Source organism: Aotus nancymaae, unplaced genomic scaffold (assembly GCF_030222135.1).
Source record: "Aotus nancymaae isolate 86718 unplaced genomic scaffold, 86718_ANA_hifiasm-v0.15.2.pri h1tg000059l, whole genome shotgun sequence".
Taxonomy (NCBI): Eukaryota; Metazoa; Chordata; class Mammalia; order Primates; family Aotidae; genus Aotus; species Aotus nancymaae.
Genome location: NW_026988473.1, coordinates 60,339,119 through 60,356,676, shown reverse-complemented (window position 1 = coordinate 60,356,676; position 17,558 = coordinate 60,339,119). Strand labels below are relative to the sequence as shown.

The following is a 17,558-nucleotide window of genomic DNA, read 5'->3' as shown; positions in this document are numbered from 1 at the left end:
ATATCAAAATCTCAGCTGACTTCTTCATAGAAATTGACAAGCTAACTCCAAAATTCATATGGAATTTCAAGAGACTGAGGATAGCCAAAACAATCTTTAAAAAAAGAATTTAAAATCAATCTTGAAAAAAAAGGATTTAAAATCACAGGTGGGAACCCCAGCATGGTGGCTCCTGCCTGTCACCCTGGCATTTTGGGAGCCTGAGGCAGGTGGATCACCTAAGGTCAGGAGTTCCAGACCGGCCTGACCACTATGGTGAAACCCTGTCTTTACTAAAGATACAAAAATTAGCCAAGCATGGTGGTAGACGCCTGTAATCCCAGTACTTGGGAGGCTGAGGAAGGAGAATTGCTTGTACCTGACAGACGGATGTTGCAGTGAGCTGGGATCACACTACTGCACTCTAGCCTAGGCGACACAGCAAGACTCAGTCTCAAAAAAATAATAATAATAAGAAGAAAACAAAAGGACACACACACTTCCTGATTTCAAAACAATGGTAATCAAAACAGTAAAAGTCCAGAAATAAAACCATACAACGATGATGAACTGCATTTTGACAAAGGTGCCAAGGTCATTCAATGGGGGAAAAAATAGTCTTTTTAACAAATTCGGTTGGGACAAGTGAATAGATACGTGCAAAGGAATTAAGTGAGACACTTACATCACACTATATACAAAATCAACTCAAATGGATCAAACATTTACACTTAGAGGTAAAACTAAAACGTTGGGTAAATCTTTAAAATACTGAATTTGGCAAAGGATTATTGGATATAACAATAAAAGCATGAGCAACAGAAAGTAGAAAAGTTAGATATCAAAAACTGCTGTATTTAATTTAATTAATTAATTAATTAATTTGAGACCAAGTCTCATTCTGTAGCCCAGGCTAGAGTGCAGTGGTGCAATCTTGGCTCACTGCAACTTTTGCCTCCTGGGTTTAAGAGATTCTCCTGCCTCAGCCTCCCTAATAGCTGGGATTACAGGTGTGTGCCATCACTTCCAGCTAACTTTTTTTTTTTTTTTTTTAAGTAGAGACTGGTTTTTGCCATGTTAGCCAGGCTGGTCTCAAACTCCTGACCTCAAGTGATCCGTCCACCTTGGCCTCCCAAGGTGCTGGGATTACAGGCATGCACCACTGCGTCCAGCTAACCAGTGTGTTTAAAAGATACCATCAAGAAAGTAAAAAGACAATTCAGAAATGGGAAATAATACTTGCAAATTACATATCTGATAAGAGTTTAATATATATATATGTACACACACACACACACACACAAACTCTTATAACTCTATGATAAATAGACATATAACCCAATTTTAAAATGGGTAAAGGATTTGAATAGCCATTTCTTCAGGGAAAATATATATAAGATCCAATAAGCACATGAAAACCTGCTAAACATCATTAGTTATCAGGTAAGCACACATCAAAACCACGGTGAAATATAACTTTACTCAAAGCAGACTGTCTAGAATGAATGTAAGAGAATAACAAGTGTTGACATGAATGTAGAGAAACTGGAACCCTCATACTCTGCTGATGGGAATGTAAAACGGTACAGTTGCTTTGGAAAACACATCAGTTTATCAAACGGTCAAACACAGAATTAACATATGATCCAGAGATTCCACTCTTACGTATATATACAAAAGAAGTGAATACCAAAAAACTTGCATATAAATGTTTTCAGCAGCATTATTCATAACAGCCAATAGGTGAAACAATCCAAATGCATATCAATGGACAGATAAACAAAATGTGAATTTTATTTGGCCATAAAAAGGAATGAAGTACTAATACATGCTGCAAGATGGATGGACCTTAAAAATATTACATTAAGTTAAAGAAGCCATTTACAAAAGACTTTGATATGATTCTTTTCATATCAAAGTCCAAAGTACAGAAATCTACAGACAGAAGATAATTAGTGGTTACTTGGGGCCAGGGATAGGAAACTGAAAGAATGGGTGCAAGGAGTAGGAGATAATATTACGGGGTTTCCTTTTGAAGTGAAGTGTTCTAAAATCAGCTATTATAATGGCTGAACATATCTGTGAATATATTAAATAATATTACATTGTACACTTTAAATGTGTTCATTGAGTGCTTAGTCAATTATATCTCAATAAAGCTCTTTAAGAAAAAATATTCCAGGCTGAGCACAGTGGCTCACATCTATAATCCCAACACTTTGATAGGCCAAGGCAGGAGAATCACCTGGGGCCAGGTGTTCACGACCAGTCTGGGCAACATGGTGAGACCCCAGCTCTACAAAAAAAATTTTTTTAATTAGCCAGGTACAGTGGCACATGCTTGTAGTCTCAGCTGAGGCTAAGGTGGTAGAATTGCCTGATGTACTTAAGCCTGGGCAACAGAGCAAGAACTTGTCTCTAAAGAAATAAATAAAATTTAAATATAAAAAAATTCCAGAGCATTAAAAAAAACTTTCAAAATTATTTACTGGAAATACACATGATGCTCAAAGAAACACCTGACAAACACTGCACACAAAAAAGAAAACTACAGACTCAAATCACATTTGGTTATCAATATATTATATTGTCTAACCTCATACCAGATAAATTCCAAAACACTTAAATACAAAAATTATAAACTGTGATGGAAAATCTGGAAGCATTAAAGACCACACTGTACAAACAGTGTTTTGCACAGAAGTCCCCATAAAGTCAAAAGACAAACAAATAAACTGAAAAAAAAAATCTACACATTATGAAATGCACAGAACGCCAATTATTCTGACAGTGTAAGAATTCCCAGAAATTGATCCAATAGGAAAGTGGACAATGGATACAGATAGCACACAAAAAATGAATTACAACGGTCACTAAAACATACAGTTTCTCAAACTCACTCTCAATAAAAAGAAATGAAAAATAGAAAAATACTGAGATAACATCCTCTCAACCCCATCACATTCACAAAAATCCAACTGTTTGAAAATATACTGGTGGGAAGGGGGCACTGTGAGGAAATTGGGACCCAAGTACATTAACAGTAGGAAAATAAATTGAAAATCCCTATAAGATGAAAACTTGGCAATATCTATCGAAACTGACACAACAATCATACTTCTGGAAATTAATCCTACAGATACACACACAAAATGACCCTATATAGGCTTGTTCACTGCGGTTTTGTTTGAATTTTAAAAAAAGAGAGACTAGAAACAACCTTACAAGGGATTCGTTACATAAATTACGATTCAGGCATACTTTGGAGAGACTACAGGTTCAGTTCCAGACCAATGCAATAAAGCGAGTATCATAATAGAGGAAGTCACAAGAAATTTTTGGTTTCCCAGTGTGTTTTATGTTTACACTACATAGTTATGTTTACACTACACTGTAGTCTATTAAGTATGCAATTGTATTATGTCTAAAAAAATGTACATACCTTAATTTAAAATACTTTATTGCTAAAAAATGCTAATGATCATCTGAGCCTTCAGAGAGGCATAATTTTTTTGCTGGTGGAGGGTCTTGTCTCAATGCTGATGGCTGTTGACTGCAGGGTGGTGGTTACTGAAGGCTGGGGTGGTTGCATTTTCTTAAAGTAAGACAACAATGATGTTGGCTGCATGGATTGATCTTTTTCCTTCTGTGAAAGATTTCTTCGAAGCATGAAATGCTGTTTTACAACATTTTACCCACAGTAGAACTTCTTTCAAAATGGAAGGCAATCCTTTCAAACTTGCTGTTGCTTTATCAACTATGTTTATGTAATACTCTAAATCCTTTGTCATTTCAACAACATCCACAGGACAGGACATTATTACTTCATAGGAGAAGATTCCATCTCAAGAAACCACTTTCATTGTTCATCCGTAAGAATCAACTCCTCATCTAGTCAAGTTTTATCATAAGATAGTTATTTCTTCCACTAAAGACCTGAACCACTCAAAGTCATCCACAGAGGCTGGAATCCACTTCTTCCAAGCTCTTATTAATGTTGATATCTTGACCTCCTCCCATGAATCAAAAATATTCTGAATGCATCTAGAACAGTGAATCCTTTCCAGAAGGCTGACTTTGCCCAAATCCATTAGAGGAATCATTATGGCAGCTATAGCCTTACAAAATGTGGTGTTTTTTTTTGTGGTTGTTTTTTTTGTTTTGTTTTGTTTTTTTTGATGAAGTCTGTCAGCCAGGCTGGAATGGCAGTGGCACAATCATAGTTCACTGCAGCCTCAACCTCCTGGCTCAAGCAATCCTCCCACCACAGCACACCTGGCTAATTAAAAAGACAAAATTGTAGAAACAGGGTCTCACCATGTTGCCCAGGCTGGTCTTAAACTCCTGGGCTCAAACAATCCACTTGTCTAAGCCTCCCAAAGTGCTGGGATTACAGGCATGAGCCACCACACCCAGTCTAGAATTTATTTCTTAATAAGACCTAAAAGTTTAAATTATTTCTTGTTTCATGGGCTGCACAATGGATATTATGTTAGCAGGCATGAAAACAATATTAATCTTGTACATCTCCATCACAGTTCTTGGGTGACTAGGTGCACTATCAGTGGGTTGTAATATTTTGAAAGGAATCTTTTTTTTTTCTGAGCAGTAGGTCTCAATAGTGGGCTTAAAACATTCAGTAAACCATGTTGTAAACAGATGTGGTGTCATCCAGGCTTTGTCCTTTTTAAGGGTCCTTTTTAAGGACCCTAGCGTTTTGAGAATGGTAAAGGAACAACAGCTTCAACTTAAAGTCAGCACCTGCATTAGTCCCTAACAAGAGAGTCAGCCTGTCTTTGAAGCTTTGAAGCCAGGCATTGACTTCCTTATCTATGAAAGTCCTAGATGGCATCTTCTTCCAATAAAAGGCTATTTTGTCTATATTGAAAATCTGGTGTTTAGCGTAGCCATCTTCATTAACGATCTTAGCTAGATCTACTGGATACCTTGCTGCAGTTTCTCCAACAGCACTTGCTGTTTCGTTTCGCACTTTCACATTCTGTAAACAGCTTCTTTCCTTAAACCTCATTAACCAGCCTCTGCTAGCTTCCAACTTTTCTTCTGTAGCTTCCTCACTCTCCTTCATTCTTCCTCAATTCCTTCATAGGAATTAGAGAGTTAGGGTCTTGCTGTGGATTGGACTTTAGATTAAGGGAATGTTGTGGCTGGTCTGATCTTCTATCCAAACCACTAAAACTTACAACAAGGCTATTCTGCTTTCTTATCATTCATGTGTTCACTGGAGTAGCACTTTTAATTTCAAGAACTTTTCCTTTGCTAACTGTTCAGTGCAAAAAGTCTAGCTTTCAGCCCATCTTGGCTTTCAACATGCCTTCCTCACTAAGCTTAATCATTTCTAGCTTTTGACTTTTAACTGGCCTAATTTCAATATCGTTGCAATTTTGGAAACAAGCAGGCCCAAGGACAGGGAGAGAAATGGGAGAATGTGCAGTTGGTGAAGCAGTCAGAGCACATACAACATTTATTTATTAAGTGCATCATCTTATATGAGCATAGTTTGTCGTGGCCCAAAACAATTATAATAGTAACATCAGAGATCACTGATTATGGATTAAAGTAACAGATACAACAATAATAAAAAACTTTGAGTTATCATGAAAATTATCAAAATTTGACACAGAGACACAATGTGAGCACACGCTGTTGGAAAAATGGTGCCTACAGACTTACTTGACATGGGGTTGCCACAAACCATCAGTTTGTAAAATATACAAGGCTGGGTGCAGTGGCTCATGCCTATAATCCCAGCACTTTGGGAGGCCAAAGCAGGCGGATCACCTGAAATCAGCAGTTCGAGACCAGCCTGGCCAACATGACGAAACCTCGTCTCTACTAAAAATACAAAAACTAGCTGGTTGTGGTGGCAGGTGCCTGTTAATCCCAGCTACTTGGGAGGCTGAGGCAGGGAGAATTGCTTGAACCCAGAAGGCAGAGGTTGCAGTGAACCAAGATCGCACCACTGCACTCCAGCCTGGGTAACAGAGCAAGACTCCATCTCAAAAAAACAAAAAACAAAACAAACAAACAAAAAATCATAGTACTGGGAAGCACAATAAAGCAAAGTGTAATAAAACAAGGTATACCTGTATCACTGTAGAATGCAGAAGCAATTTAATTTTATGTATTGACTATATTAAAAAGATCTCTAAGATATATTGTTAAAGGTGCCGGGGGGAGTAAGGTGCAGTGTTATGTTTTAAGTGTGTAAAGGAGTAGGAGTATAAGAATCCATATTTAAATTTTCTTGTATATATAGAGACTAAAAATATATAAGAAACTAAGTTTTTCTTAATGGCAAGGGAGGACTAGATAGAGATCAAGTTATTCACTCTAACTTTTTATACTGTTCAGTTTTTAATGAATGCTTTCTCTATTCAAAAAAATAAAATATAGACCAGGTGAAGTGGCTCATGTCTGTAATCTCAGTGCTTTGGCATGCTGAGATGGGAGAATTGCTTTAGCTGGGGAGTTCAAGGTTATGGTCATCATGCCACTGCACTTCAGCCTGGGTGACAGAGCAAGACCCTGTCTGTTAATAAAATAATAAATTGGCCGGGTGTGGTGGCTCATGCCTGCAATCCTAGCTCTTTGAGAGGCCAAGGCAGGAGGACTGCTTAAAGCCAAGGTTCAGATCAGCCTGGACTATAAGGCAAGACCCTATCTTTACAAAAATAGTAAAATTGGCTGAGTGTGGTGGCATACACTTGTAGTCCCAGCTGCTCTGGAGGTTGGGGCAAGAGAATTGCTTGAGCCTAGGAGTTCAAGACTGCAGTGGGCCATGATCACACCATTGCACTCTAGCCTGGGTGACAGAGTGAAACCTTGTCTAAAATTAATTAATATAGTATAATGTAACAATTGATTCACAAAAATATCACCAATACAGACCTTAGAAATTGGAACCTTGCAGAAATAGGAAGTGTTATATGTTTTTTTGTTTGTTTGTTTGTTTTTTGAGACGGAGTTTCGCTCTTGTTACCCAGTCTGGAGTGCAATGGCGCAATCTCGGCTCACCGCAACCTCCACCTCCTGGGTTCAAGCAATTCTCCTGCCTCAGCCTCCTGAGTAGCTGGGATTACAGGCATGCGCCACCATGCCCAGCTAATTTTTTGTATTTTTAGTAGAGACGGGGTTTCACCATGTTGACCAGGATGGTCTCAATCTCTTGACCTCGTGATCCACCCACCTCAGCCTCCCAAAGTGCTGGGATTACAGGCGTGAGTCACCACGCCCGGCCCGGAAGTGTTATATGTTAACCAACATTAGATATGGTGAAATCTCTCTTTTTCACTAGAAAGATAAAATTATTTCAAATATAGAGTAATATGCAGTGAAAAGGTTAAATATGATAGGTAACAAAAGTATATGTTTTTTGTTGTTTTGGGTTTGTTTCCTTTTTTTTTTTTGAGACAGGCTCTTACTCTGTTGTCCAGGCTGGAGTACAGTGGCAACATCAAAGTCCACTGCAACCTCACACTTCTGGGCTCAAGCAATACTCCTGCTCAGCCTCCCAAGCAGCTAGGACTACAGGTGCATGTCACCATGCCTGGCTAATTTTTAAATTTTTTTGTATATATAAAAAAATGGTCTCTACAAAATGGTAGAGGTCTTGTTATATTGCCCAGGCTGGTCTCAAACTCCTGGCCTCACATGGCCAACACATGCATATTGTAATACCATAAGCAAATGCTAAGAAAACCGAACAAAACACTATGCTTTAAAATAATATATGTATATAAGTCAAAATGAAACCCTAAGAATTCTTCAAGTAAACCACAAATAGGCCAAAAAAAAAAAAGAAAGAAAGAAACAGAAAAACAAGAAGTGAAAGAAACAAATAATAAAATGGCACATGTAACCCCTACCATATCAACAATTACCTTAAATGCAAATGATCTAAATGTATCATTCCAAAGTTAAAGATTAGTGGCTGACGCCTGTAATCCCAGCACTTTGGGAGGCTGAGGTGGGTGGATCACTTGAAATCAGGCATTCAAGATCAGCCTGGCCAACATGGTGAAACCCTGTCTCTACTAAAAATATAAAAGTTACCTGGGTGTGGTGGCATGTGCCTATAATCCTACCTACTTGGAAGACAGAGGCAGGAGAATTGCTGAAACCCGGGAGGTGGAGGTTGCAGGGAGCCCAGATGGCAACACCGCACTCCAGCCTGGGTGACAAAGCGAGACTCCATCTCAAAAAAAAAAAAAAGTTATTGGCAAAGTTGATATAAAAATATAAAACTACACTGTATGCTGTCTACAAGAAACTTCAAATATAACAATGTAAGTAGGTTGAAAATAACAGAATGGGAAAAAGATATACTATGTGAACATGAATAAAAAGAAAGCAGGAGTGGCTAATTACAGATAGAGTATACTTTACAAGGCAATAGAACTCACCCCCTTCCAGTCAATATAGTTCTCTATTACATGCACTAAATATACTAATACAGGCTAGTTACCGTCATTTAGTTTATGTGGCAGACTTTAAAAATTAAATTGGAATTAAATTTTAAGAATGGAAATTTTAAAAAATCAACCTTTATATTAAAAAAAATAGAGAATTAATTGGAGTAAAAAGGGAAATCAACCTTTATATTTTTTTAAAAAATAGAGAATTGGAGTAAAAAAGGGACACTACATAATGAGACAGGATTAACATACCAGGACGATAGAATGTTTCTAAATATGTATGCATCAAACAATAGATACATCAAAATACAATATATGTAGCAAAAACTGAGGGACTGTTTTTGCAGTACTAGAATCCAAAAATTAGTTGGGGACTTTTAATACCCCATTCTCATCAACTGATAGAACTACTATGCAGAAAATTCAGCACAGATATAGGAGAATTGAACAACATAATCAACCAACAGAATCTAATATTTCACCCAATATCAGCAGCACAGATATTTTTCAAGCACCATGGACCACTCAACAAAGTAGAACATATCATGGGTAAAAACAAAAACACCTCCTTGTAATCCCAGCACTTTGGGAGGCCGAGGCGGGTGGATCACGAGGTCAAGAAATCGAGACCATCCTGGTCAACATGGTGAAACCCCGTCTCTACTAAAAATACAAAAAATTAGCTGGGCATGGTGGCGCGTGCCTGTAATCCCAGCTACTCAGGAGGCTGAGGCAGGAGAATTGCCTGAACCCAGGAGGCGGAGGTTGCGGTGAGCAGAGATCGCGCCATTGCACTCCAGACTGGGTAACAAGAGCGAAACTCTGTCTCAAAAAAAAAAAAACCTCAATAAACGTAAAAGAATTGAAATGATACAGAGTGTGTTCTCAGACCATAATGAAATCAAACTAGAAATCAATAGCAAAAAACAAACAAACAAACCCAGAAAAATCACCATTAGAAATTAAGCAACACAATTCTAAATAATCCATGGGTCAAAGAAGTCTGAAGAAAAACTTAGAAACACAAAAAACTGAATAAAAATAAAAACAGAACATATTAAAATATGTGGAATGCAGCTAACACAGTGCTGAGAGAAATTTATGGCAAATGTCTTCACCTAGATGGAATTGAATGCTAAGTAATTAGAAAAGACAGTATGTCTTAAATCAATAATCTAAGTTCCCACCTTAAGAAATTAGAAGAGCAAAATAAACCCAAAGAAAGTAGGACAGAAATAATAGAGATAATGAAATTAAAAACAGAAAAGCAAAGAGAAAATCAATGAAACAAAGATCTAGTTCTCAAGAAAGTCCATAAATTTTTAAATTCAACAAATAGCAAGTCTGACTAAGAAAAAGAGAAGATACAAACCACCAACATCAGAAATGAAACAGGACATTAATATAGATCCTGTAACCATTAAAAGGATAATAAGAAACTACTACAAACAAATTTGCACTCATAAATTTGACAACTTAGAAGAAATGGATCAATTCCTCAAAACCAGAAACTACCAAAACCAAGATGAAACAGAAAATCTGAAAAGTCCTATAACTAATAAAGAAATGGAGTTCATCAATTAAAAGCTTCCAAACACAGAAATCCCCAGGCCCAGATGGCTTCATTAGGTAATTCTTCTGAACATATAAAGAATTAACATCAATCTTACACAGTCTTTTCCAAAAACTAGAAAAGAAATAAACACTTCCAAACTCATTTTATGAGGCCAGTATTATCCTGACCAAAATCAAAGGCAAGTATAAAATAAGAATACTACACAGCAAAATGTCTCATGAATACAGAGACAAATCGAATCTAGCAATGTATTTAAAAAATTATATACCATGACCAAGTGGGATTTATTTCAAATAAGCAAGGCTGGTTTAACAGAAAATCAATCAATATAATCCAGCATATCAACAGACTAAACAAGAAAAAACTTACATCAATCGAACAGAAAAGGCACTTGACAAAATCCACCCATTCATAAAAACTTCCCAAAAACTAGTCCATCAACCTGATGAAGAGCACCTACAAAAAACCTACATCTGGCATCATACTTAATGATGAAAGACTGAATGTTTTCTTTTTAAGATCAGGAACAGAGCAAGGATGTCCACTTTCCTCATTATTTTTTTTTTTTGATACAGAGTCTCACTCTGTCACCAGTCTGGAGTGTAGAGGTGCAATCTCAGCTCACTGCAACCTCTGCCACCTGGGTTCAAGGAATTCCCCTGCCTCAGCCTCCCAAGTAGCTGGCATTACAGGTACGCACCACCATGCCCGGCTAATTTTTTGTATTTTAGTAGAGACAGGGTTTCACCATGTTGGCCAGGATGATCTCGATCTCCTGACCTCGTGATCCATCCGCCTCAGCCTCCCACAGTGCTAGGATTACAGGCGTGAGCCACCGTGCCTGGCCCCCTCACTCTTATTCGTTCAGCATAGTATTGAAAGTTCTAGTCAATAAAATACGAAAATTCTAGTCAATAAAATAAAACAAGAAAAAGAAATAAACAGCATACTGATCGGAAAGGAAGAAATAAAACTGTCCCTATTTACAGATGACACAGTTGTGTACAGAGAAAGTCCCAAGGAATCTATGTAAATATTGTGAGAACTAGGTGCGTTCAGCAAAGTCAAAGGATACAAGATAAACAAGTATTTTTATATACTAACAAAAAACATGTAGAAATTGAAATTGAAATCATAATCCCAATTATAATCACTCCAAGAAAATGAAATGCTTAGGTACAAATCTAACAAAACATGTACAGAATTTGTATGCTGAAAGCCGTAAAACACTAATGAAAAAGTCAAAGACCCAAATAAATGAAGAGATACGCTATGTTCATGAACTGGAAGACTCAAAAAACTGGTGAATAAAGAAGAATCACTATATCTTATAAACATTTTCCAGTTACCTGACTCCTGTTTGATTTGGATGGTAGGTTTGATACCAGGTGGCAAAGCCGACTGCTGAGGCTGTTGCTGATGAGATACTGGAGAAGGCTGGGCCACTGGTTGCTGTGTCTGCTGTTGCACTTGATATAACTGCTGCTTAGGAGACTGTTGATGTTGTTTAGGAAACTGTGCAAGAATCTGAGTTGGGGCACTCACTAAGCTTTTGGGGGAAGGAAGTCTGGTTGATGCCATTTTGATTGCTGATGTAGATACACCTGTAGAAAAGGAGTAAGAGAAAAGAGAATTTGGTAGGAAAGCAAAATAAGTTACCTCTGGTTATATTGTAGATAACAGTTTAAAGACCAGACAAATCCATAAAAGTACAATTTATTGAGCACCTAGTGTCAGATGACTGTGTGGTACCTTACATATTTGATATCTAGTCCTCAACCTCTGCAAGGGAGGCAAACATTTGTTCTTAGATTTTTTAAATGAACTCATTTTCCCTTGGGGAAGAGTGAGAATGAAAGAAACAAATTATCAGACAAGATATTTCCAGATTTGTCTCTTAATATATTTTCTATTAGAAAATACAGGTTCTCAATGTCAATAATATAAGAACAAAGCAAATTTATTAATTTTTGAATCCTATTTATATCATATATTTTTCAAATATTGTTTTTCAGGTTCTACTCAGCCAATTTAAACATAGTATCACATGAAATAACCCACATTCATCTTTTGAATAAAATAAAGTCATTTCCTTTTCTCTGATGATGATGAAGAGAAATAAAATTTTTTAATAAAAAAAGAAAGTCATTTCTTAAGAACTCTGAGTCATTAAATAATCACATGAGAAGTTGTAAGTTGGCATACTCAATATATCTACAGCAAAAAGATTCTGATGATATAAGGTTCTTTTCAGTGGGATTCTAATATTAACAAGTACACATAGGTAAGGGGTACTAGTAATTTTCACTAAAGATGCGTGAGTTTCAGATATTCTTCCCTCTCTCAGATTTTTCATCTGTAATTTTTCTTAATTCATCAACTATCTAAAAGGACTATTATCTGTCAATAAGTTAATATTCCTAACCGAGAGACCCTGGAATATAACTCATCATATTACTTTTAGGCACTGCTGAAACAATAAAAAGAAACTAACAGCCTAATTCTCAAGTACTTAGGATGTTTTTCCACCCCTTCCTCTACCACATCCCTACCATGACAAATACACTGTATTACAGAAAATAATTTAAATAATATCACATTCTTATGTAAAATGTCTCTCGAGAATGATAAAGATGAAGAAGGATAAAACTTGAGAAGTCACTATGACACCCTAGATCTCAGTGTCCTCATTTGTTGAATTTTTCCTTGCCTTGGATCTCTAAGAGCTATTGTGCAGATCAAGATCAATAATAGACTGAGGGACACTCTGAAAGGAGACAAGAATGCCAGGTGCAGTGGCTCACACCTGCAATCCCAGCACTTTGGGAGGCTAAGGCAGGTTTATCACCTGAGATCAGGAGTTCAAGACCAGCCTAGCCAACAGAGTGAAATCCCATCTCTACTAAAAATACAAAAATTAGCCAGATGTGGTGGCACACACCTGTAATCCCAGCTACTTAGGAGGCTGAGGCAGGAGAATCGCCCGAACCTGGAAGGTGGAGGTTGCAGAGAGCCAAGATGGCCTTACTACACTCCAACCTGGGCGACAGAAGGAAAGTGCCTCAAAAAAAAAAAAAAGAAGAAGAAGAAAGAGAGGCAGAGAGGGAGAGAGGGAGGGAGGGAGGGAGGGAGGGAGGAAGGAAGGAAGGAAGGAAAGGACAGAAGGTAGTCAGAATCACCTGGAAGGTTTACTTCCATTACTTACATAGTTCTCCACCTCCCTTATCCCAACTCCTTCCTGAATACTAGTAACATGTGTGTTCTGTATTGCTTAGTCTATTGCTTAGATAGTCTAGTGCTAAAGTAGACTATCTCTGGAGCCTCTTTCCTTGCCAACATTTTATGACTCAATGAGTATAAAGTTATCCAAGAGAAAGATATTTTTAAACTACCTAACATATTAAACTTTATATGGCACTCATAATGTATGGCCTTACATTAAATGAAGATAATCATGTGCATGGGTAACTCCCTAACTAAACTGTTGTCGCAGGATCTCTGGGGTATCATGTCACCAGCCAGAAACATCTGTGACCGGCGGTACCTTCTGCCTGAGTATTGCTTGCGCCCACTGGGCTCATTCCGCCCACTTGGCCCAGCAGGCTGCGCTTGGCTTATGCTACCGGCCCAGATCCCACACCTGTCAACAGTGAGCCAGGTGCAGATGCCGGCTGCTGCAGTGGGGTGCGCAGTTCCAAGCGAGGATATGGCTGGATTGGATGTACCACATGCAGATGTGCTGCAGGCATCTGCATCTGGATGAGGGGAACACAGAGGCGCCTGAAAGCTTGGAGACACCACAACCACAGAGTCCCAAAGAGTGTGTCACAGCCCTCGCTTGGGGAGCCCCTAGGTCTGGGCTCCCAGAAGGGCAGCTGTTCTCCCCTCCTTGTCACTGGCAACACAGGGAGCAGATGAGCATGTTTCAGCCCTGTTTGTGTTACAGCTTTTTCAGTCCTGGCATTTAGCTGGTCCCCAGTTCTCGTCTCTCATCCAGGAAGAATGAAGTACTCAGACAACTGGAGGGTAAGCAAGGCAGAGAAGGACTTCATTGAGCAACAGAACAGCTCTCAGGAGATCCAAAGTGAGTAGCTCCTTTCCACAGGAAGGTCTCCACAACAACTGTTCAGCGCTCAGTAGAAAGGAGACCCACAGTGGGTAGCTCCTTTTCACAGGCAGGTCATCTCCACGTGTGTTGGGGTCAGGCTGCTCAGGGGCCCAGAAGGGAGGAAGTGCATACTGATTAGTCAATGGGCGGCCACTGGACAGGAAAAAGCCCTCTAACTTCTCACCTCTGAGAACTCCACCTGAAACTGACAGCCCAGACCCCATGCTTCAAGCCATCCCTGGCTTGAGGGTGGGGCTTCACCGGGACCTGCCCCTTTCCACCCAGGAGCCTGTCTGCCTCCTGCTGCCATCAATCATGGTGTCCACAGAGCCCAGGCTGTTCGTGGGGAGGAGCGCCTGCAGACCCACATCAACCCGTCCTTGGCCCCTGCTTTAGCTTCCTTCCCGTGCTCACTGGCACCCAAAGTCTGGAGGGGGTTTAGGCGGCAGAGGGCTGGCACGTCAGCGCCACCCCAAGTGGTGCACAGCCAGCTGGGTTGCAACAGCACCCAGGCTCGGCCTCAACTCTGCTCTGAAATCAGAGCAGGCACCAGGAGCGGGGAGAGGCCAGGCAGCAGGAGCCGGCACTTTGGAGCCTTCAGGGGCGGCGGGGGGGCGGGGTTTCCCTGGCCCCTGAGAGCACAGGGTCGCCCAGCTCTGTGCGGGGAGGCGACCTACAGTGGGTAGCTCCTTTCCACTGGCAGGTATTCCCGTCTGTTGGAGTCTGACTAAGTCTGGGCTTTTCATGGGCTCAGCAGGGAGGAAGTACATGCTGAGTGGTTCATGGGCGGCCATGGGTGGGCCAGAAAAAGCCCTGTTTCTCACTCCAGTCTATGGACCCCGAGTCCACTGCACCCACTGCAGCTGCATACAGGAGGGCAGGGCTCCCGCCCTGCCAACTCAAAAGAGAGTGGTGTTCCCATCTGTTCCTGGCTCCCTGCGGGCTCTGTGGAATGGGCAGCCCCAGCCATGCCTCCCCTGCTGCAGCCAGTGCCTTTGCAGCAGCTACTCCAAATGGGCCACCACTGCCATCACTATGATCTCCATATAATTTTGTATAGGAAAAGTATCTGATGTGAAAGCATTAAGGATGCTTGTATTTATTTTTGTTATCAGATAATTGTATTTATTTTATGTATTATTATTTTGAGATGGAGTCTCACTCTATGACCAAGGCTGGAGTGCAGTGGCATGATCTTTACGCACTGCAACCTCTGCCTCCCAGTTCAAGTGATTCTCCTTGCCTCAGCCTCCCGGGTAGCTGGAATTACAGGCGCACACCACCACACCTGGCTAAGTTTTGTATTTTTAGTAGAGACGGGGTTTTACCATGTTGGCCAGGCTGGTCTCGAACTCCTGACATCCAGTGATCAGCCAGCCTTGGCCTCCCAAAGTGCTGGGATTACAGGCGTGAGCCACCGTGCCCAGTCAGAATTGTATTTATTCCATGCCTTCAACACATAAAAACGTTAATATCTGTACGACCTAATTAAAGAACTTAATCTTTCTGAATATCTATTCATTCAATAAAATCTTGAGTACATACTTTAGGCTAGATCCTAGGGATACTATTTCGTATCCATGGAACAGTTCCTACCTTCAGGAAGGTTAGAGAAGACAATCAAATGATCCCACAAATCTATCATTACAAACTAATAAATGTTTTTGTTTTAACAAGTACAAGGTCTTCTTCCTCTTCCGTCACCCTTAGCTTCCCAAACAATTCCATACTAAAGCCATCTGGTGGTATAAAGCAAGACGGACAGCTAGGCAGCAAGCAGAAGAGTAGTCTAACATGAGGTGTCAGAGCTTACTATAGAGACTGGCTTACCATGGGAGCCACAGTAGGAGGAGGAGAGCATCTACACTGGGAAGAGTTCATGGGACAACTAAGTGGGATAAAGTGGGCTTCCATGAGTGTGAGCTACCTAGCACAGGATCTCAAAGCTTCGGCAGGGCATCCACAAGAAAGAGTGAGTACATTAGGGTAAGTACAGAGTCCAAACTGGGTGAGGGCTTTTGCCTGGAAGGGTCACCACCTGGCATGGGTGTAGCTGACCAGATTGAGACAGGCATCCATGCAAAGGGGTAGCTGAGGGAGGGTGTCAGAACTCAGGTGGGGCTAGGCATGATGGCTCATACCTATAATCTCAGCATTATGGGAGTCCAGGCAGAAGGATCACTTGAGGCCAAGAGTTCAAGAGCAGCCTGGTCAACATAGCAAGACCCTGTCTCTACAAAAGAAAAAAAAAAAAAAAGCCAGGCCCAGCAGCGTGCACCTGTAGTCTCAGCTACTCAGGAGGCTGAGGTGGGAGGATCCCTTGACCATAGGAGTAAGCCATGATCGTGCCACTATACTCCAGCTTAGGTGACAGAGTGAGACCCTCCACCTCAAAAAAAAAAAAAAGAACTCAGGTGGGATGAGGAAAGAGTATGAAGATGTCAGAGCCTCAGTGGAATGAGAAGAGCATCTGCATAGGGGAAGAGGCAACAGCAGCAATGACATAAGATTGGTTACATATCAGGACATTGGTAAGTACATTCAAGATAATAGAAGTTAGGGGTTTTTTACTATCAAAGAGAGAAAGGGAAAAAACAAGTTAACATGCAGTGTTTGATGAAATTTGATATATCAGTATGAACTCAGTTTTCAATATATGAAAATACAAATGTACATGTGAGCTGTTTACACACACACACATACATACATACACACACACAAGCAATAAGCATATCTAGCAGCCAGATCTTAGCTTCTAATTACTACTTTCCACTATAAGAAACCAAGACTCCTTGAAAAAAATGACTGATTTCAAGGCTCGAGTAGGAAAAGTATAAGATGAACCTAGTAAACCTAAAAGACATTTTTCCCCTCTTTTGTAATTTCTTTAAAAGAAAATCACCTGTTTGAAGCAAAAATATTAACAATGCAATGTGAAGTTTATAAATATATGTAGAATTAAAGTGTATGACAACCATAGCACAAGGAAGGGAGACAGGAAATGGAAGTACTTTCTTAAGATTCTAACACAATACATGAAATGGTATATTATTTCAAGGTAGACTGTTATAAATTTAAAATGCATTCTGTAAGCTCTAAAGATGGATTCTCAACCAAGAGTAATTTTTCTGCCTCTCCTCACCCTCCAGGATATCTGACAGTCACTGGAGACATTTTTTATTTTCATAACGAGTGTCGGTAAGCATATGCTACTAGCATCTAGTGGGTAGAGGTTACGGCTATAATGCGCAGGTCAACCTCAAGAATAAAAAATTATTTGGTCCAAAATGTCAACAATATGGAGGCTGAGAAGCCTACTCTAGAGCAATTATTGTTTTTTTAAGTGTAGCTACCCAGTGGAGAAAATAAAATTAAATCCTTAAAAAAAAATCAATAAATCTAAAAGAAGACTGGAAAAGAGAGGAAAAGGAACAAAGAACATATGAGACAAATGAAAACA

General features: G+C 39.8%; 1 protein-coding gene across 13 annotated transcripts in view; it reads right to left on the bottom strand.

Moving 5' to 3' along the window:
• The window catches only part of EMSY (EMSY transcriptional repressor, BRCA2 interacting), a 109,747-nt gene that overhangs the window by 46,616 nt on the left and 45,573 nt on the right, over positions 1 to 17,558 (bottom strand). For all 13 annotated transcript variants that reach the window (XM_012469633.3, XM_012469626.3, XM_064365308.1 and 10 more), the window contains one exon: positions 11,340 to 11,594. In XM_012469633.3, coding sequence (XP_012325056.1) covers positions 11,340 to 11,594 — 255 coding nt within the window. The remainder of the gene's footprint in view (positions 1 to 11,339; positions 11,595 to 17,558) is intronic.